The sequence below is a fragment of the Paralichthys olivaceus genome, chromosome 6 (genome assembly GCF_024713975.1).
Source record: "Paralichthys olivaceus isolate ysfri-2021 chromosome 6, ASM2471397v2, whole genome shotgun sequence".
NCBI lineage: Eukaryota > Metazoa > Chordata > Actinopteri > Pleuronectiformes > Paralichthyidae > Paralichthys > Paralichthys olivaceus.
Window position 1 is genome coordinate 7,883,695 of NC_091098.1, and position 21,641 is coordinate 7,905,335.

The 21,641-nt window shown below is 39.5% G+C and overlaps 3 protein-coding genes across 20 annotated transcripts in view; 1 reads left to right on the forward strand and 2 right to left on the reverse strand.

Annotated features, from left to right (window-relative positions):
* Positions 1-10,442, reverse strand: part of ptpn11b (protein tyrosine phosphatase non-receptor type 11b) — a 37,116-nt gene extending 26,674 nt beyond the window's left edge. For 2 of the 3 annotated variants that reach the window (XM_069527102.1, XM_069527101.1), the window contains exon 1: positions 10,289-10,442. In XM_069527102.1, the coding sequence (XP_069383203.1) occupies positions 10,289-10,302 (14 nt within the window). In that variant the 5' untranslated portion in view covers positions 10,303-10,442. Of the gene's footprint in view, positions 1-838; positions 968-10,288 lie in introns of those variants that run through there. The other variant, XM_069527103.1, reaches the window with a different exon arrangement.
* ampd1 (adenosine monophosphate deaminase 1 (isoform M)) overlaps positions 1-21,641 on the forward strand; it is a 269,757-nt gene that overhangs the window by 77,771 nt on the left and 170,345 nt on the right. The window lies entirely within an intron of this gene.
* The window catches only part of agrn (agrin), a 245,739-nt gene continuing 238,747 nt past the window's right edge, over positions 14,650-21,641 (reverse strand). For 15 of the 16 annotated variants that reach the window (XM_020089194.2, XM_069527083.1, XM_069527093.1 and 12 more), the window contains 2 exons: positions 20,372-20,475; positions 14,650-17,564 (listed from right to left, as the gene is read on the reverse strand). In XM_020089194.2, coding sequence (XP_019944753.2) covers positions 17,404-17,564; positions 20,372-20,475 — 265 coding nt within the window. In that variant the 3' untranslated portion in view covers positions 14,650-17,403. The remainder of the gene's footprint in view (positions 17,565-20,371; positions 20,476-21,641) is intronic. The other variant, XM_069527095.1, reaches the window with a different exon arrangement.

The following is a 21,641-nucleotide window of genomic DNA, read 5'->3' on the forward strand; positions in this document are numbered from 1 at the left end:
ACAGTTTCTGTGATTTGTTACCTACCAACTGGCAGGTTAGTCCGTATCAATCTGTGACATGCTATTATTCAATCTAACCAGACTATGCAAACCACTTCATGCTACTTGACTGTTTGTGATACTCAAAGCAATAGGAAGAACTACTTTGATAGTTATTGTTATCAATTTGGAATTTCCATTTTTTATTTGACATTATTTTTCCACTTGTCACAACTGTCTATGTACAATAAAACCCAACCTGGTTAAAGTATTTAGGTTACAGTACTGGGGAGCCATTAACAGGTCATGGGTGTCATCTGTTGGACAGATTACTCGTGGTATTGTGTTTAATCCTACACAGATTCATACAGAAAAATAATAACAGTGGGGCAAAATGCCTTATGTCACTAATCCATATGTAATCCCTCATCACAGTGCTGCTGTCGCTTGTAAAATAATCAAAACAATGGAGCTGGAACCAGACACAAACACCGGACTGCTGCATTAAACACAAAATAGAAGCAACTTCTCCACAATGCAATTTGTCAGATTAACTGAGGGCTGGGATATACCTTCTCCAGAGTGTCTCGGCATGCAACTTGACTAGATTCTTTATAACTAGATTGAACTCTCAGCTTATTCGTAACCAATTTTCCTGAAAAAAAACACTTCTGCACATCCTCGTCCCTACATAGTTTGTCAAGTTCACTTGTTCTCCTACAGCACCGGAGTCTGTGTATTTAATTAATCAAATCAACAAATAATCAAAAATTTGTGGAGAGAGGAGTTTAAAGTGGTTTGAGGGTTGTCCAAGACCAAAAAAATGTACTCAAGATGAATGGGATTGCTTCTACCCTACCTCACCATTCTGGTCGAAGCCTGCCACAGCCCCTTGCTTCAGCAGCATCAGATTTTAGTAATCCAGCACTGGGCACTGTTACACGAGGGAGGGTGAGAAGGAACGAGGGAGATATAAAGACGAAAGGGCGAGGGTGCTTCTAAAAGTATTACTGGGTTAGATAGAGTGAGGGAAATGACAGAGAAGTGTGTGGGGGGTGCTTTGTAAAGAGTGTTAGAGTGATTGTGGGGCAGGAGGGAAAGCGAGCTCAGGGGGCGGAGGCCTTTAATCTGGGATTTGGACGAGCGTGAGCAGGCCTGATACCAGCACTCATCAGTGCTATCAGGCGTCCCCCCCACATTCCCTTCTTTCCCACTTCAGATGTATGGGACAGGCACTGGTGGACTGGTCCACCACCCTATGCTCTCCTCAGTCAGCTTCACCGTCTCTCTCCTACATACCCTGAGAGGTCAGCGGCTGTCCAAAGGCTGTTCTCTAAGGCCAACTCTGTGATCCTAACGCCAACAGAGCTTTTTCTGGCCATAACACAGACCAGGCCAAGCCAGAAGATCTGGGTGCCAGGTCTCTGGGAGCCACAAGGCCTTCGCTATCTTGTTGGAGGCTAAAAGCAACAGCTGTGTTGCCCTTGCCTAGAGATTACACCTAATCATGCAAGGCGTAGTTACACCGGATCATAGTTAGCCCTTGCAATCCAGCCAATTCAGCAGGATGCCATTAGGCCATTCATTTTACAAGGGTTGGTTACAGATATAAGTCCAAATACATGTCAGTAACTCTGTGTCTAAAATGCTTATTGTATGAATACATTGTAATTACAGAAGTGTAATATATCAATCATCCAGTAGTTATCAACATATTTTAATAATTTTTCAACAACGCTTAAATCAAGTTAGTGCTTAATCCCTACTAATACATTTAAAACAGAACGTGTTTTAGCTTGGCATCAGTAATATATTGGTTGCTAATTTACAACACAGCAGGAGGTTTTAAGCACAGACGTTAATGACAGCAACAAATAATATATAATATAATATTCAGACAAGAGGTGGAGCAGTCAGGTGCAGCAGAGAGAGGCAGGAAGCGGTGCACCACAAACCCTCTTGACATCACCTGTGTCATCTTCGTGTATGACCGAAACACCGCTTTTCACCTTCTCAATTTTAGGTGCTGAAAAACTCCAGCGTAATATGGATGATGAACTAAACATAGAAATGTGGTTGTTACCAGGAGAAACTCTTTGGTTCAACAAAGTCATTATTGTTTATCCCCTATGGACCTTCAATGCCTTCCATCTGACAGTTGTTGATATATTACTCTGGATGGTGAACCCAAGAAGCAGAAAGACGAACAGACCAACACTACCATTGCAAGAGTTATGCCGCTACCATAGCTAAAACTACTATGGACATTAACTATATTGTTGTTAACCAAGTGTACAACCCAAAATGCCTTAAGCTGTGTTTGTACAGTCTAGTCACTTGACAAAACTGTGGCTGGATAAAAACATGCCAGCCTATCTTCTCCAAAGTCCTTATGGGATCCAGTACTCATCACCAGACATGAATGTTGCAGCATGAAGCTCCCTATGAAGCTTGCATGGACAACAAGGCAGCAAGTGTTTTTTCTCCCAACTCCTTTACTTCAATGGTGAAAAAGGTAGCTGGAAATTGGTGAACGGATGTTATGACTCTGCTAAAAATTCTGATGGTTTTCTTTTCTGGTTTATGACAGTAACACTGCACTGGTGTCCTATTTTTTCAACAAAGGAGTCATAAAAGAATCAACCCTGTAAACATTTTGAAATCAAATGAAATTCTGAAAATGAACAGCTGTGGCTTAAATGCAACACTGTGACAATATAGGATTTCTGGGTAAATCTCCACAAAAAATGTAGTTTCAATTTGTGGGGCCACCAATATTCGAAGTTGCATCATTTTAACTTTTGCATATCAGTATGTTGTATTAATTCACATGTTTATCAAAAAGATCCTTGCACTGCATCACCTCTGAGAGCCATGGTTCTTTAACATTTTAATGAAATACTATAATGCATTTTTTGTAATTTTTCCCTCTGACTCAATCACTTTCCTTTGCACACAAGGTAAATTAAACAAGACATTTTCTTTTTAATTACAAAACTGTGTTTCTGTAAATGTAACTTATGCAATCCTGGGGTAAGTCTCTTAGTAGGTTTTCTGGGAAGCCTTTGAGATTTGCAGTGAAGCTATTATTTTGTGATCTGGCTGACTTTGTTGTCTACGATCAGGACAAAATGTATTTGCCATTTCTTTCTGTGTGTGTTGCTCTGTCTAATAATTAACTTTTAGGTCATCACTCACCAAGAAAACCATGTATAGACAGAACAGTAACATACAAAGTCTTAAGCTGCTTATTTGCTTACAAATGTTCATGCTTCAAATTAACTAGCAGTGTAATATGTGGATGCATTTTCTATAACTTTATATCTGGGAACAATGTAAAAATACAAATTGTTTTTTTTCCAGTGACAGAAAGTATTGATTTAATAACATTATTGTAATCTGTCATGCGTTGATTATCCTATTACAATGCTAACGCGGCTGTAGGGTGTCAATTCAAACTAATTTAAAGCATAGATCAACTCAGAGGAATAAAAAAAAATGTCAAAGGTTATGGCTTCTCAGATTATGAAACTCTGGCCTCTATTACCATACACTATGTTACAAAATCTTCTCTGAACTCCCAAAATCTCTGGATATTTGAATCAACCAGGCTTGTTTAACAAAGTGTAAAAAAATATCCACTAAAAGCAAATCCTTTTTTTCATGTGACGGTCAGCGTAACATTTTTACACAAGAAGTGCATGAAGTTTTGAACCTTTTACTGGACCTACTTCATAATAACTGCTACTAAGAGTTTATAGTGTTCATTCAGGCCAAAATTAAAACATTTCTGGATTACCAAAATGTTTATCTTCATACTTTTACAATTAGACTGTACAGACCCTGCAGTATCAAACTCAAGAGAATATTTTAGTCCTAGAAGTTATGTGTAGCCTTTTAATTCTACTGAAAAGTGAATCTGTGTAGTGCACTCCATTTTAGTCATTGTCAATTTCTAGAGGTCTTTCAAACAGAGCGAACAACATGCCCTCTCTATACCCTATCCATAATCTCTCTCCTTCACCTCCTCAGATCATGACCACAGGAGCAAGAGTGACTCAGGGCTTTCCAAGAATAGGATTCCCTTTGAAAACCACCAGGCGCCCCATTTCCCTGCATCTGGCCTTGGGCAGCGAGAGAGAGGGAGAGAGGTAGGGAGAGACAGGACAAAAGAGAAGAAGATTTCAAATAGAATGGTTTTGTGCGATGAGACATCTGCAGGGAAGCAAAAATGTACTGTTGGACAGTGCAGGACAGCGGGGAGCTGCAGGTTAGGCCCTAGGCTGGTTGAGGGGAAATGGGCCCAGTGTGCATCCAGCCACCACTCTATCCTCTTACATAATGTCTCAAGTTCAATATAGCCCTGGTGGGCTATTTAAAGTACCCCTGTCTAGGCTGACTGACAAAAAGGTGATATACTTAGTAGCCTCAGCGCAGCATGAAAGGCTCTGCTAGGGATATAGTGGTCACAGGCAAACCCTGGGGTGTGGGTTTTGGTAATGTTGGAGCTATTTCTAACCCATCTGATGATTCAGGGTATTTACTTGGGGAGCAAAACTCACACACACACCATCGCTGAATATTTTACTTCTCTGTGCAACACCAGTAATAGAATTAGCTGAATGTCTTTGTGACTAGGCATTTGCATGCAGGTTGTTTTCAACACTTGCACATAGAGGCTGAATGCTAGCGCTAGAAATTACAAATTAGGCTATATAGATTTTTTTTTAAAGAACCAACCAGTATTCAGAGTTTCTGCTTTTAAAGTTAATGGAGTAAACAGGACTAATCAAACACAGAGTAAAAGTGGTTCCAGGCATCATTGGTTAATAAGTAACTCCTGTTTCTTTTTTCTTTTTCTTTTCCATGGACACATCTAACCTTAGTGACATCGGGAAACACTATGGGAAACAGAAACTAGTACATACTCACTGGATGTCTTGCTAGGAGTGGCAAACCCAGATTAACAAAAGAAATGTGCATGCAGATAATCATTTAATAAGTATTCATCATTTTGACCATTTTACAAAGCACAAAGACATTTTCTTAAAGTGCTGGTCTTTGCACTTTTGTCTGATATCTGTGCGAAAACGTGGGGATATATGAGTATGCATAAGATTCAAATAATGAAATAATCCCTTTCTCAATTTGGATTGAATGCTTTACAGAGAAAAAAACACAGTATGTTTAACATAAAAGTAATATTTTTGTGAACAGTGTAGAAGGGTATTATGCATTTTTTCCCCTTAGCATGCAAAACACTAAGGGAAAGCACATTATAGAAGTGTTTAGGCATTGAGTTCACAGGAAAATGTTACTAATCACAATTGAATCGTTGAATACAAACCTATGGTGATGACTGGATTTTCCATATCTCATTTACAATGCAGAACTAACGGCAGTGTTTCCCCTTATATGCAGGCATTACCCACAGGTGAAAGTAGAAGAAAGGTAAATGCTCCATCCAAACTCTTAAAAAAAAAAGGTATTATTTTGCGCAATACTTCATATCCAGGTGGGGCTGTGCGATATGACTTCAAATGTATATCACAATTATTTCAAACTTTTACCTCAATAATGATCAGTGAACAATTATTTTATGCCGCCACCTCACGCTCCACCCTGCTGCGTGCACACAAGATTTTTTTATGTGTTTAAATTTGTGTTTCATAAACTCTATAGCGAATTAATGTAAACTTCAGTACTCTTCAGGTCCTACTTACTTCTGATTAGTGATGGTGTTTAATGTTAATGTGTGAAGTGAGCGCAGGTCAGACACAAATGAGTTGTGTGTACTTAAGTCTCATGAGTCTTCCAGGTGCCAGTAAATATATAAATACCTTTTGGAACGTGCGCAAGATAAACATTTTCACACATGCTTCACCTCTGCAGCTACAATTGCATCCTAAGGGAAAGGCTGAAGGGCATACTAGTTTGAATATAGTTTCTGACCTACATATAGGAAGTAACAGTAAAATTAATAGTTTTCCACATTTTAGGTAATCAGAAGATGAAGATAATTGGATTTGGCTGCCATTTGAAATTATAAAATAAAATAACTGAATTTATTGATATAAACCTATTGATGTGATCATTTGCCATTAGTTTATATATCTGATAGAGTGCAGGATAGCTCTTTATATTGATAGTGAAAAATAGAAATAGTATCTAATGTTTATTTTGGGTGTCACAAAACAAACTTGGAAATTTGGATGAAGGCAACACAAACAATGAATGGGACACGGGGCAAGATCATTCCAAACCAGAGGACTCCGACCAGCCAAGACAAAACAAGGAGTTCATAGCTAAAGGAGAGAATACTTCTGACACATGGACATGCTTTGGGTTTGAAAAGTCTGACACAGACCAGAAAACTGTAGTTAGCAAATGATATCGACCAGTACTCACAACAGACTTGAACATGAACCTCTCATTATTTTACAGCCTACACAAGAATCATGTCAAACGGTACAGACAGAGTTTGTTGATCAGAGACATAAAACTTCAGTAGAGTGACTAAATAAATCAAAGAAAGGAAATAATCTAATACGTATATGTCAGTACCTTTTATTTGTCAAGTATCAATTGGTAGTTATGGTAATTTATTCATTGAATCTACAGTCAATGTGCATTGTTCATATTGGTCATTGGTCATATCAATCTTCCCTAATTATTAGTTGCAATATTTATACTATGAAAGTTGGCACATTTGAAGCAATGAAATAGATGACACACGAGCATTTGAAATATGAATTTCGCTCACACAAACTTGACATTTTATATGAGCATTGACCTCACACTCGCAGAAAAGAGTAGTTTTCAGTTCTCTTTGTTCCTATATACCAGCCTTACTTATTTCACCAGTCAAAGAAAGTGAGGGAACAGCACTTCTTACTGAATCCACTGAGCGTGACTTTAATACTCAAAGTCATTTATCTATAAAGAAGATCCAGAGGCAACAGCAGGTGTTTCAGCATTAACCCCGCAACAGCTAAGCTTGGATTTACATGTCTCAGTCTGAGAGGAATGTTGTTCTGATTCGTTAAACATGAAATATTCAACATACGCCTGGTAAAGCATGTCCTTTTGTCCTTTAAAAGCACCCAAGCATAACATAGCACTCATTGATCATATGTGAAGATGAACATTATAATTCTGTTATGTCACAACTGTTTTCAGTTTGAATAAAATGCGAACCGTGTATCTGAAGAAAACTAACAGTTGGTTCAGGGCACTCCTGGAAATGTTGCCGGTGTTATCTCATTCCTCCACATGGGCTGTTGTTTTCCTGTCGGCTTATCGACAAAACTGACTCACTGTTCTCAGCTGGTCAGAATGAGTTTCAGTGACAGACGAGGTCTGCTCCATAAACAGAGAGGAGCAGAGGTGGTTTCCAATAGTGGAAACTTTGTCATACTACAGAGAAAAAACTGGCAGCGTTACGTGATTTTGCGTCATAACAATTTTTCTCTGTGCCGGCAGGTACACCGAACACATTGTAAGTCTTTATCATTGTTGGTATGGTACTATTAAAACAATGGAGAGTGTGAATATTTATATTATGACTTATCTGCCAGAAAATGTTCATTACAAGATACAGTAACAACTTAGGTGGAAATTCCAGCACCAGTAAACAGTATGATGAATTAAAACCCTTCCTGAAATGGGGAGTCTGAAATGACACCATCATCAACTGCAGAGCAGGTCCGTCAGTTCGAGATGGCCCGCACAGGAGCATTGTTCCCTGGTGGTATTTCAGGAAGTAGAGAAGAAGCCACAGAGCAACAGTCATACAGTATGTGCTCTGGCAGGCGACACACCATGGAAATTGGCTGACATGAAAACAGCTTTTAACTTTGTCTCAGTGTTTCCGCTATCTCTGATCTCATCCTGCAAGTGGCTTTGGCCCCTGGGGCAACTCTAGTGATAAAGTGAGGCAAAATGGCAAAAACAGTTTTTCTTAATACTGTTTTTCCACTATTCTTATCCATTGTGTAACATTTTATTCACTGTGAGATTTTGAATAAGAGGGGACCACCTTTACAATCTACGGTCTACTTTACCCAGGAGCAATTTATTCAAGCAATCTGAAACACACAAAGTGTTTTAAAGTGAAAATAAAAGTGAAGTGAAATTCAAAGTTTAAGGAAATAACCCAAAATTTGGGATGACGGGGATTTACAGAATACACGCACAGAATCTGATAAAGTTTCTCATCTATGTATTCACATGCATGTAAATAAAGGGAAACATCAAGTTAAGAGGAATTAGTGACACACAGTATCACTTAAAAATTTTTACTATCAAATGGGTTTTTCTTGAATGCTGTTTCCGATCTCCCTTTGAAGTAACATGCATTAAGCCATACCCAGCTCGGTTCTATTAAGAACAATGCTCTATTGCTAAACAACTCAACCAGAATTCAGAAGTCTTTGTTCAGTCAGAGTAGAAATAATGTGTATTATGGAGCTGGACTAAAATCAGTACGGTGGCCTTTTAACCTCCACATCATTATTTTCACCACTGCTTCACCTGGCAAAGGTACAACAGTCATATGTCAAACATCATCCAATACAACACATCTGCTACCTTCTCCACCCTTATAGTGGCAGACTATTTGTATCAACTGTAAACTCTCTAAATTGCTAACATTGCATACTTGAGTCCACAACAGCCGTAATGAACCGGGGACAAGCTGAGTTTACATTTCAGAGGTCACCTTGCACAGACGTCTGTACCAGGATGAACCTTTAAAACACCAGGTAGTGTTAGTTAGGTTGAGGGTTAGAAATAAGTAGGTTTTTCCTTCACATACCTCAACAAATAACCCTAATAAAACCAACATTTTGAATAACCATAATTTATACTTGTATTAACAAAAGGTATATATCATTTTACTAACCGTGTAGTGCAAAGTCCATGTATCCACTCATATGCAGTGGTCAGTGTTTCAATTACTTGTCCACAGTATATATGGTTACTAATGTATATAAAGAGGAGGAGTAAGTTATTGATAAGAGGCAGAATATATTCATACCATACAACAATAATGAGTAACACAATGTTTTGCAAAGCTTTCAATGTTAAGCAGGTCACACTCCCTGATTTATTAAGGTGACCTGGCTGAGGAGATCTGTCTGGCGAACTTCTCACTCTCTTTTAAATCTCTCTTAAAGACACATTTTATGGAGAGTTCTGATCTTTCTGTCTCTTCTAATCATTTTATAATGTTTTATTTGACCTTGTTTTTACTCGTTTCTCATCTATACATTTTTAGATTGCTGTGTTATCTTCAAATTGCTTTTGATTGTTTCTTATTGTTTGCTTTTTAACGAATTATAATCGGTTGCCTTACATTTTTCATCATTAACTTCTAAAGTACCTTTTAACTGTTTTCGAAAGGAGCTATATAAATAAATCAATAAACCAACTGTAAACCAATATTCCTAATGTGACTACAGTCGTATTACTAAACATTAGCATGTATTAGTCATTTTAAATCAACGAAAAATAGTTAACAGCCTAAACAGTTATTGTTTTTAAGTTCTACTGAACTTGTATACATGAGTGGATACCTGACACTAGTGTGGCTGTAATGTTTCTATTAAAACTTTTATTTTCAGAGTCTCACTGAAGTGTCCCCTGGTTTTATTTTTGTTGTGTGTTTAAAACAATGTGTTGGACTCAGATTCACAGGAAGCTATAAACCAGTTTCCTGCACTGCACGCAGACAGACAGACACACACACACACACACAAACACACACACACAAACACACACACACACAGGGAGGACAGACACAGAAATAGCCCATAGCACCAGACTGACTGGAGAAGTAGACTTTACACCACAAAGCCTGTGTGAGAATAAGTACATTCATATTAAAAGACTTAGCTGCAGCTCAGACACACACACACACACACACACACACACACACACACACACACACACACACACACACACACACACACACACACATTGTAAATGCACTATAAAACACTTTCCCCGTTACCTCAACGAGCAGCAGCTAAATTCCACTCAACCCAAAGCTCCTCGTCCCTTGTGTTACTTTAAGTGCGTTCTCCAACAACTGATGCTAACTCACAACCGAACAACACGGACACACGAAGACTCGACAATACGAGGAGACAAGTGTGTGAGTTCACTGTGTCTGTGGGACAGGAGGGGGGGGAAGGACAAGAAAAGTTGAGGAGCCGCTGCTCACACTGTGAGTGACTGTTAAATGTCCCGGCGCCATGACACACGGGGTTCAAACACACACGGAGACAGAGACACGGCCCCACTGTACCTGCGAGATGTCATAGCAGTCTCTGGAGCTGTCAAGTGTCCTGACGCGGTGCTGCTGCCTCTGCTGAGCCGCTCACCAGACTGACACACACGGAGGCGGCTCCCGCTCCACCCGCGGCTCCGCTGCTCACAAGCACACGCAGCGCTTCCTGGCACCTTCAAAACAAAGGCCCCGTCTGGAGGCTTCAAAGAGGAACAGGTTTTTATCGATGTGGCTTTATGATTTTTTTTTTATGCTTTCATAAGTAATACATGTACTTAATTATAACTAGATATTTATTGAAACACATAGAAATAGAAAATACTTTATTGCTCACGTGTGCAAAAGTGTCATAAAAGGAACAGGTACAATTATAAATTTAATTGTTACTCTCAGTGTATATCAATAATAGGTGTCTGGTTTTATTTTATTTTGTGTTTTATTATTTTTCGATCAATCAATCAATCAATCATTCAAACCTTATATTTCAGTTTAATCTATTTTATTTAGATAACAATATTGATGATCTTAGTAAGGCTACACACACACACACACACACACACACACACGAGACTTATAAGAAGACACCATCTCACTTCCTCCTGTAATTGACTTACATATCAACTGTTAACCCCACAACAAACAGAAGGACTGCAAAGCTTCAACCAAACAACTTCTATCATCAAACTAGAATGGTACTCAGTAGAGCTCATAACCTGACCAAGGCCCAACAGTCCTCTTAAAAATCAAGGCTGGTTCTCAATTTCAATTCATTTATTTTACCCATTGATTTAATTAATTTCCACTGATAGATAGACAGATAGATAGACAGATAGATAGATAGATAGATAGACAGATAGATAGATAGATAGATAGATAGATAGACAGATAGATAGATAGATAGATAGATAGATAGATAGATAGATAGATAGATAGATAGATAGATAATACATTATCAGTAATAAATAAAAGAATGCAAAGCTTAAGTGAAAAAACTGATGACGGTTGTAAAAGTATGTGTCTCTTGAGCTTGTGCAAGTAATTATCACAACTATACTAATTACATGAAGAGATCATCACATAAAACTAAAACCACCATATTGTGCACATGGACTAATATAGCCAGAGACATGATGCTGTATTTATGAACTTAATGCAGTAATGCTCAGTGAGAGAAAGCGCTACTATTGTGGTGTGGGACATTAGACAGGTCTCTACCTCATCATCTGTTCTGTCATAAAGTCATGATGGGACAACGTCCGAGCTCAGGGGGGATGATGGTGGCAGTGGCGAGGGAGTGAGAGGAGTAAAAGTGAGGCAGAGCAGCGCTGACGTCACTAGCCTGTGGTTATCAGTGGAGGTTAATCTACTGGGGGATGGATGGGCTTATGCAATTGTCTGTAAACCCACAGGCCTCATGTCTATGGATTTGCTTTTCCACTGTTTGACCTAGTGTGCAGCTGGAGCCTACAGACAAACACTGAAATGATGTAGTGGGAATTTCTCCTCTCTGTGGAATCTCTCTGTGCCAAATGCAATGTGCGTCAAACAGGAAAGATGGGTTTGAACACAGGGTTTATTGTTTGGGTCTGGTGAGGAGTTCATCCTGCTGCAGAACAGGAGGAAATTACTGTCTGACCGAGACATTGTGGAAATTGGTGAAGAGGGAGAGAATCTGCTAAATTTTCGAATGACCCTGGTGCATATTTAGAGTTAAATAGTACATGTGATTGAAATGTATTGATTGACTTGAAAACAAAGCCATGCATTGGGTGGTTTGGTGCCCTTTGTATGTTTTGTATTGGTTTTAAAGATGATGTGAAACTGTTTTTGTGCTGCACCTAGAGGAACACATTTTAGGAGGTTAAAGGGGGGATATCAGCACATCAAGCTGTATGTTACTGAGTGTGTGTGTGTGTGTGTGCGCGTGTGAGAGAGAGAGAGAGAGACTATGTGTGTTTCCATTAGGAAAGAGAAATCGTCACGGCCCAAGTCATTGTAATTGTGCCCATTAAGGATGGTCCTTTGACTAAAATGGAAAAATAATCTGCTTTAATTAAGGTGAAGTATTGATGTGGCCACTGGCTCTTTAGGACTGTGATGGAGAGTAGCTATCACCCTGGCAACCAGTTCTTCTTGTTGTGTGATAATGTAATTTAAGTGCAAATCAATTTGAAAAGATTGTATCCCAACAATAATGACTCAAAATAATGTAGACTTGATGTATTACACAAGTCAAGTAAATTGTCCTAAGTAAGAGTGTCCTTTAAAATGTTCACACTATACAGAAACAAAGAGAAAAGAGTGGATGAATTGAAATTTGAACAGAACAGCTGCATTTGCCTGTGATGCAGAAATGAGATCACTTTCAATGATCACTAGCTTTAGTATTGGTAAAGTCAGGGACAAAAAGGTTCCTGGACTTGCAACATTCCCTTTTTTCACGACGCAGACTGACGTCCTGTTGAGTCTGACAGCGATAAATAGATTCCAGAGCACAAAGCCTACTTTCCCACCCAGGGGAATGGAAACCAGGATGTTCCATCTACCCTGAGGAGGCTGCTTCTATGGGCTTGTGGCCTTTGACCCCCTTTGCCATGAGACTTGCAGATGTGTCTTTACAAAGAGAGAAAAAAGTTGGAGAGGGAAACAAAGGGGACTTATACTGGGAGTGATGCAGCTGGACAGCTGGACAAGCCTTGATAGAGAGAAAGATATTTTATTACCACTTGGACTTTTATAAAAAGCTGTGAGAGAGGAACTTTGTTTCACAGAAGAGACTGAAGTGTGATTTGGCATTAGGGCTTTTACCTAAGTAGAACAACTGCAGCTTCTAAGGTTTTGAGAAAACATTCTTAGAAGATCATTCAGCGGTTTTCCAAGAACAGTTCCTACCATCACTGATGATGTCATGGTCTCGCCCAAGTCTCTCAGGCCCACATTTGGCTCAGGATGGAAGGTTTCATAAAATGTCATCCAGAGAAGGCTTGAAATTGTTGCATGATTCCAAAAAAATTCCTTCAACAATTGAAAAGACTGCAGTCCCCAATGTGTGATAAACACACACACACACACACACACACACACACACACACACACACACACACACACACACACACACACACACACACACACACACATCTTGAAAATGTGTTCTGGATGACTCACAGCTTCTCTTTCAGGCAGGCAGTTGCTCAACACAAAGTGGGCTTTCTGTGTGTCCTTGCTCTGTGAATCCCATATCCTCTGAAAACAAAAGTTTCATCATGGTCTGCCTCAACCCTCCAGCCCCCATGAGTGTCATCCCAGCAGCGATCCTCCATGTCATTCATTATTTAGTTATATATTTAGATGTCATATTTTGTGTTGTTCTAAATTCCCACAAGACCCTTTAATCAAAGCACTTACTCTTATTAACTTGAAAACGATCTCTCCCCTGAAGGGGGATTCCTCAGTGGGCAAAACTATCTAATCTACAGCATTTCATAGAATTTTAATTAACACAACACAAGATTCAGTGTCCTTCACTGTCATTAGTGAGGAATAAATTAAAGTTGTTAAATCTCTCTAAATGAAAAATGCTCAGGACAGATATGGGATGTGCTGAATGATATATAAACCTCATTTTTTCCCTCTTGAATTCCAGGCTTTCAATTAGCAGTAGGCAACCAGAGAGTGCTGTAAGTGATTTAAATAATAATGACTGTAGCCAGAAAAGCTGTTTATTGATGTGTGTATGTGTATGAAGATTTAAATTGGAAGAAACACAGTTTGTCTTGGATGCTTCATTCTAAATGTTATTTAGACACAGCCGGAGGTATCGATTCGGGCTTTCCTCCATGCAGGTGCCTCCAAACTAACAATGACATGGAGACTGACACTGTGAATTCATACATACTCTGTCTTCATAACACACATGAACATATACAGAGAACATACTGCTCAATGGGCTCACTTATATTTGCTCTATTGTTACCTCCAGAAGTTTTATATGAATATATCACCACTTGAATATATTTTCTTATTGAACTTAACTGTCACATGCAAAGGTATAAAGTAATGATCGCAATAATACTGTCAAATTACAGTATTATGTTTGCTGACTTGTCACAGTGACTGAAGGATCCAGTAACTATGATATCAGATCACAATTACTAAGGCCAAGAATAAACTTTTAGACTAAACAATGTGTTGATGATGATGATGTAACAATAAACAGGCAAATCGGACATTGACACAAACCTAAATTAGAATGGCACCTCAACATGTTAGAGAAGTATTCTCTCAGAAATCAATGAAAATATTGAAATACCTTCTGGGTAATAAGACCATCCCTAACTCGAGAGAAAATGACAAAATCAAGATGGCTGACAAGAGTGGGCTCCATTTGGTTGACATTTTATTTCATGGTGGTATGAACACAAGACAAAGGTCATAAAGTTAGTAATGTTCAGGTCATGCCACTCTTACTCGGTGCACTGCCCTTTGAGAAGGTTTGCGCAGTCAGACAGTAGTTTACAGAGGCCGGACATGGAGGCTAATCCACATGAAGACATAAATAAGAAAAAGAAAATAGATTCAGAAAACAGTAAATAGAGGATATTTTTTTGTAAAAAGCTAGAGGAGACATTTGCAGAAGCCCCCTGGGATTTTCTTGTGTATGAGCAGTATTACTAATATAATTATTATTATTATGCTTTACTCATTTACATTATGGGGATGAGGCTAATACACTGGCTAAAGTAAGGAAACAGTTATATGGATGACGTCTTTGTCACCTGCTCAGAGTCGAGGTGACCGGTTTTTAAGGCAATTCATAGTTTCCACCCGGACCATAGACTGTTGTTGTCTTTTCTGTTCTCCAGTCCATTCAAAAATGCAAGAATCTCTCCTCCACCTGAATGGGTCAAATTGAAACAGTTGTGGTAAAAATGAGACCGGTCTACGGTTGACAGGTTGAAATGTGTCTGAACCAGAGGAGATTTTCCTGGGTCTGGCACGGACACTTGATTACACACAACACAGTTATAGCTCTAGGGCTGTCCCTCCCCCATGTACATTAAGTATATCATCGTGTAGGTGAGCAGACAAGTCAGACATGGTTCCAGTGTATATTACTAAAAACATAAACCTCCACGGAGCACACATTTGCTAAATTTACACTTAAAAATCGCAGGGCTGTACAAAAACAGGTTGCTTGATGATTGAAGGAGGGAAACATAATTGAGAAAGTAAGGAAGGACAAAAAAACAGTACAAGACCATTTGATACTCAACCACAAACAGGCATGATTATGTCTTAGAATATTGCCAAGATTCTCATATCAAAACGAGAGTGTCTTTAAGTCAGTCAACGCAGCTTATTGTGGTCCAGCAGAGACGACTCCACGTTGCATCAGTTCACTGAAAGTTACAGAATTCGCACTAGTAATACAAACTCATGCGTCGCTATGTTAATTTGCAAGTACTGTAGGATTATGTATCTTATTCCCATTTTTCCGTGGCTGTTATGGCTTTAAAAGGTCACAACAACGTCACAGTCTCTTTCGCTCGCTTTCTCACTGTCAAAAGACTCCTCCAGGAATGTTCCTAGGTCAAATACGAAAAAAGGAAATCAAGTCTCAGAGTTTGTTTTTTTTGAAGCATTTGTGTTGACTGTTGTTGGACAGGACACTCCCAGGAGTAGTAGTAGCTCTCCCCATGATAAGATCTCTCCTTGCTTCCTCTCTGTCTGTCCTTTTCTTCAGTCTCTGCTCTCAGCACCTCCTTAAGGTCAGATACGGTAACAACTCTTCCCCTTATGCACCGTTCAAGGTCCTGCTAAACTAACAGATCCCAAGAAAAAAAAAAAACTTTACCAAAAACAAAACAAAAACACACAGGGAATGAACAAGCATAAAACATTATTCAGCTCTGTAGTTTCTGAAATTACATCAGTGGAAATAAGAGAATAAAAGGAACCTGTTTAAGGTAAAAAAAAACAAAACAAAACACAAAACAGTGACATTTTTCAAATTATACTGTTTTTTGGAACAAAATGGATAAAAAAACTACTAACAAAATCCAGATTCAAACCAAACACTGCAGAAGTGCATGCATTTATAGTGGTCATCATTAATTCATCTGCTGATTGTAAAACAGAACGCACAATAGTACATGAAAAGCACAATTCTCCAAAGAGAACCCATCGTACATATTCACAGTCTCAGGTATTATTTATATACTCTATATTTATAACATTTATTCATGTTTATGATTAATGTCTTGACTTATGACTAATGATATGCGAGTCATCGTGGAACGCAGCGCTCTTCTCTGCCATGTCAGCTTGCAGTGTTAGTGAGTCATATTTCAAAACTAAAGCCTCTGATGGGATTCAGATCGAGTGGAGAGTTTTTTTCTTTTCTTCTCTTTCTTTAAATATTTTTCGGGCGCTGTGAGATGGGGGCTGATCGAGTGGTTATGACTGTGTACTTTGTCACTGCAGCAGCTTGACTGATATCTGAAAAGTCCCATTAGTTAAATACAGTGGACTACTGGGGGCTGAAAACAGAGTCGTGATGGTAGACGTGAGCCGGCTGCAACTTTAATAGAACTGCGCCTGCCGAGCTACAGTGGTTTGCCGCGTCCAGCCCTCCCGGGGGGGGAATGTGTGTCTATGTGGTCATGGATGTGTACGCCATGCTTGGGGGAATGTGGACGATACATATGGCACCAAGACAAGGCAGCACCCAGAGATCATCAGCAAGGTCCACCAGTGTTCAAGTAATGAGCGAGGAGACAGAGCAGGACTTTTGCTTTTTCAATGTTGGCATTTGTTTTAAAACAACAAAACTGACAAGAATAAAATCTCTTTTTCACAGAGATGCCTGTTTTTTTTTTTTTTTTGAAAAAAAAAGGAGAAGAGCCAGGGTAGCAAAGAAAAAAAAACAGTGTGTTCTGTGAACAGAGGTGCGGAACAAAACATTTAAAACAAAAATTAAAACACCATATTAATTTCTCTCCTTATAAAAAGCAATGAAAAGTATACAAAAATAGAAAATAATTACAGCAGGAGACATGAGCGCTATGGAGGGAGCGGGTGTCGGGAGGGGTTTTCTTCCCCTTTTCTCTCGGTATATATTTGTCCCTGCTGGGTTATTTGGCGGCAGAACAGTGTAATATTTTGGGGCTGTTTAAGGCGTCCTCCACCAGGTGGAGCTCCACGCCGTCCACAACCACGTCTTTGATGCAGCCAACAAAGCCGGTGCTGTAGGCCTTGGGCAACCGACGGGCCACTGCCAGCTCCTCCAGACCACCTGACGGGAGACATAAGCAGAGGTTAATGGGATGATGAATCAACTCACTCTGAAGAACAGGCGCGGCACGCATCAGAGAATAATTACTACAAATTGAAACAAGCGCGCCCTCTCAGCCTACTGAATTAGCACAGTTATGTATTTCTACTCCTACTACCTAACAGCACTGTTCTAAACTCCACGCTCCAGGCTTTCTGATTATTTTTTTTTTATGTCAAAGGTCAATCCATGATATCCCTTCATGACGTCTTTCTTTTCTCAGCTCTTCCATTGGCACAGAGGACATTACACAACTCATCTTAAGAGTAAAATCCTTGTAATGCCCTTTTAAAAATTAAACACCTGAACAACTTTTTGGATTTAATAAAAAACTAAGCCTATCAAAGGGGTGGACCAGAAATATGTATTTATGGTATAAAGCAGTTACGGGTCTTCATCTGATTTAATTAAATGCTTTGATTTTTGATGACACCTAACTGTAGATGATAGACGTGACAGGATGACAACTTTTATGTCAAACCAGCGTGATCAAAGAGAGAGGAAACCTCTGCAGACACCTGAATTAAGATGCATGAAAGAAATGATCATTTCAAACTTGACAAGGTGCACAAAGAAATGAGCTGCACATGAAAGGTGGTGACAGAGTATGAGATTATGAATATCATCCTCATTATTTTTTAATTTGTTTCTATCTTTGGTGCTAAGTGCTCGTTCGAACTCCCAAGACATCATCACCTGTCCGTCAGGCAGTGTGCTCAGAAGTCTGGCAGCTTTTCCTAACAAGGAGAGCGCTTCTCTGGTTCTGCATCCCTGGCAGCTATCCAGCTAACTTTTATTTGTAAACTTGCCACATGTTGAGAACAACTAGTCCAGACAGAAAGCAAATGGCATGAAAAAAAGTAACAATACAAAGGAACAAACAAATATGAGGTGAGGATATATACTTGATATACATAATTATTATGAAGAATTTGTTTCATGGATAAATGAATACACCATTTTCCCCACCGTTTTTCTCCCAGTTCTTTTTGGAACCTTAAGAAGTGAGTCATCTGCTCTAAAAGGTGTAAATGTTTAACAATGTTGACACAGAGGTCAGCATCAGGGCACCCTTTCTTCAGCCAGCATTTAGTTATGGCTCTTTTACCTGCTGCTAACAGAACCTTTAAGAGATACATGTCATCTTTCCTGAGGCCATCTGGAATATGTCCAAAGTAGAGAGATGAAAATGATCATTGCTGTTTCCTTCCAACATTGTTAACTTGTCCGCTACCAACTACAAACTTTTACGACGAGAATAAGGGCCATGTTGAAGAAAAAAATTAATTAGGTCTTATTCCAAGTGAAATGTAATGTAACATTACAACTTTATATTTCTAACATTACGATTTTTATCCTTGTAATACTTTTTATCTGGTGACATTACTACTTTATATGTTGTATGTTTGAAAATACAGCAACTAGTAAACAACATACCAAGAACATACTACACTACTCCACTCACAATGTGACTCAAAGCGAAGATATCATGGATTTCTACTTCAAAGCACGATTACTTCAAACGCTTCGGTCACTTGTGCTTTCCATTTTGCTTTGACTTTAAATTTTTCATTTCTTTGCACTTACTTCACTCTCCAATCATGCGATCCTTTTATTCTTTTTTTTTTCTTAACTAAAACTCATAAAGTTCTTTTTAGGAGACGTGATGACCTAATTGCCGGGTGTGTGGCTGCCTCGTTCTCCTCCGTGATGGTGTTTTGAGCTACTCTTTGAGCCAGCACACCCAAAGTAGTCATTAGTGTCTTTCTCAATAAATCAGCATTAAATGTCTTTATTCAGAATTTCATGCTGTTCTCATGGGGAAGAAAGGCTGACCCTCAGTTTTGATGTTTTATCTGCTGCAGCTCTCTCACTCCTTCCCCCTCTCTGTTCTGCCAGAATCCTCCTGCATCCCTTTGTGTAAATCCTTTTTCCCAAACACGTTCCCCACGTCTCTGTGTTTTTCTCTTTTCCATCTGTTGGGCTGAGAGACTTCATATCCCTGTCGAGCTCGCTACATCCCTTTTAAATCGGATTGTGTGCCTCCGAATCAGGGATGGACAGGGCTAATTTCATGCGAGTTACAGATGAATTAATGATGAACAGCGAAAAGGGGATTTAAAAAGGAGAAGGGCTCTCGATGGGAGGGCTGTGTGAGGATTATGTATTCTTGCTGCAGGGCTCGATCAGCACCTGTTCCACTGCACTGCCTCCCTGTGTGTACCTATGCGTGTGTGTGTTTGTATATGTATTCCTGACTGCACGAGTGCACCTCTGACGTCTCGGCGTGTGTCTCTTAAATGTCACTTCTGCTTCTCCTCTTCTCCGCTGCGCGCTTTGCATTTTAAAGAACAGTCTTGACTTTATGAGTGCTCATTTCTGCCCTGCCATGTGTGTTCTTTCAGAAACCATTTCTTTAAGCCAAGTTCAGACCAAATTGAACTGGAGGTAGATAACTGGCTGAATTTGGTCATTTTCAATTCAGGGGAGCAACTTTAGAGTTCGTCAGATAGCCTTTCATTTCTCAACTCAACACCTGAATAGGCCTGGGCAATCTTTTTTTCCCTGCCACAGACTTTTGCTTATCCTCTGCAATGCCAATGAGTTCATTGCTCATTTTTGGCAGCCTTCTACTAGTGGTTCGGATGAAAGAGTACGACGGAATTACAAGTATTCCCTCAGCTTGATGTATGGCATTTGTAGACACATGCTCAAGTTTGAATGACAGTTTTCTTTTTTTCATCTCTTTTGTACATGCGGGCACCTACCCAGCCAGAGGGCTCCGTCTGTGTCCAGCTGTGTTGCTGCCAAAGGCGAGGACCCTGTTATTGCTGCCTCGTTGCCGACCTGCAGAGATCCGTCTCTAAGTGCTCTGAGGAGGAGAAAGAAAACCAGACAGATGTAGTTGGAAGTTGGTCTGATGCACGTGCATCACACTGAATAGCAGCAAATTGCAGTTTCATTTAATCTGAAGCATGGAGACTCCATTCCTGCGCTGCCAGCACACTAAGCACTCACAAAACTGCCTTTGCCAAGCAGCATTTTAAATGTGCCTGTCTACCGGTTAACAGACGCCGGTGCAGCACCGCTCATTTAAGGTGGCTCTGCGTTATGCATTAGCACACACTTAAGAATTGTGACGATGGGGCTAATTTGAACCCACTGAAGTGGGAATCCAGCAGAGAGAGCGTCGTTAAAGGCAAGCGGCAAACACAGATAGCTCCCTAACTATGCGAGCTCTGTGCCACATGCCGAGATTTACACCATCATCAACATCCAAATTATGTCATCTTCCAGCAACTCATGTGGTCTCCCTGTAAGCCTGCCTGGGATGGGATTTGGCCAAATCCCTCTTTGAAATGGATGCAGCAGCTTTTCAAGGATTGATTATTCCTGCCTTCAATGATGAAACCAATCTAATTATCTCCAACACGTTCATTCTCAGCAACGTTGAAAGCAAAAGTTAAGCAGCGATAAGGCAGAGATCACACAGAAAGGTATTAAGTGGGTCATTTTCAAAGATGAGGCTGCTCAGTTGCTTCTAATGAAGGAATCCATTAGTGTGACATCTCTGTGTTTTAAAAAGTATTGCATGCTTGCGTGCTAAACCTTTGATAGTATGTCTACTTGATGGGTTTATATTTACACTGTGGACAAGGAGGAAACCATTAAATTTGGAAACATCAGATGTTTTTTCACTCTGTAAGATTCCCAAAAAATTGTTGGAGCTGATACTGTGCACATATACTGCATAGTCCTAAATTAACCTGTGATTAATACAATTACCACATAACAATCTTGGGGACAGCAAAGGAATACTGCATTATGCACTTTAATATTTTAAACATTTTATTTTTCCTTTGTCCTGTTTAAAAAGTCACGGTCATTTGAAAGAACTTAATACATTTGCGTCTTACCAATTTAAGTATTTCTTCTAACTTTATTTTTAATATGAGCAGAATGTTTTTTGAATAAGAGTAAAAACAGACTCCATATAAACCCTGCACACAGTCATCGGCAGCCGTCGGTAATATTTGG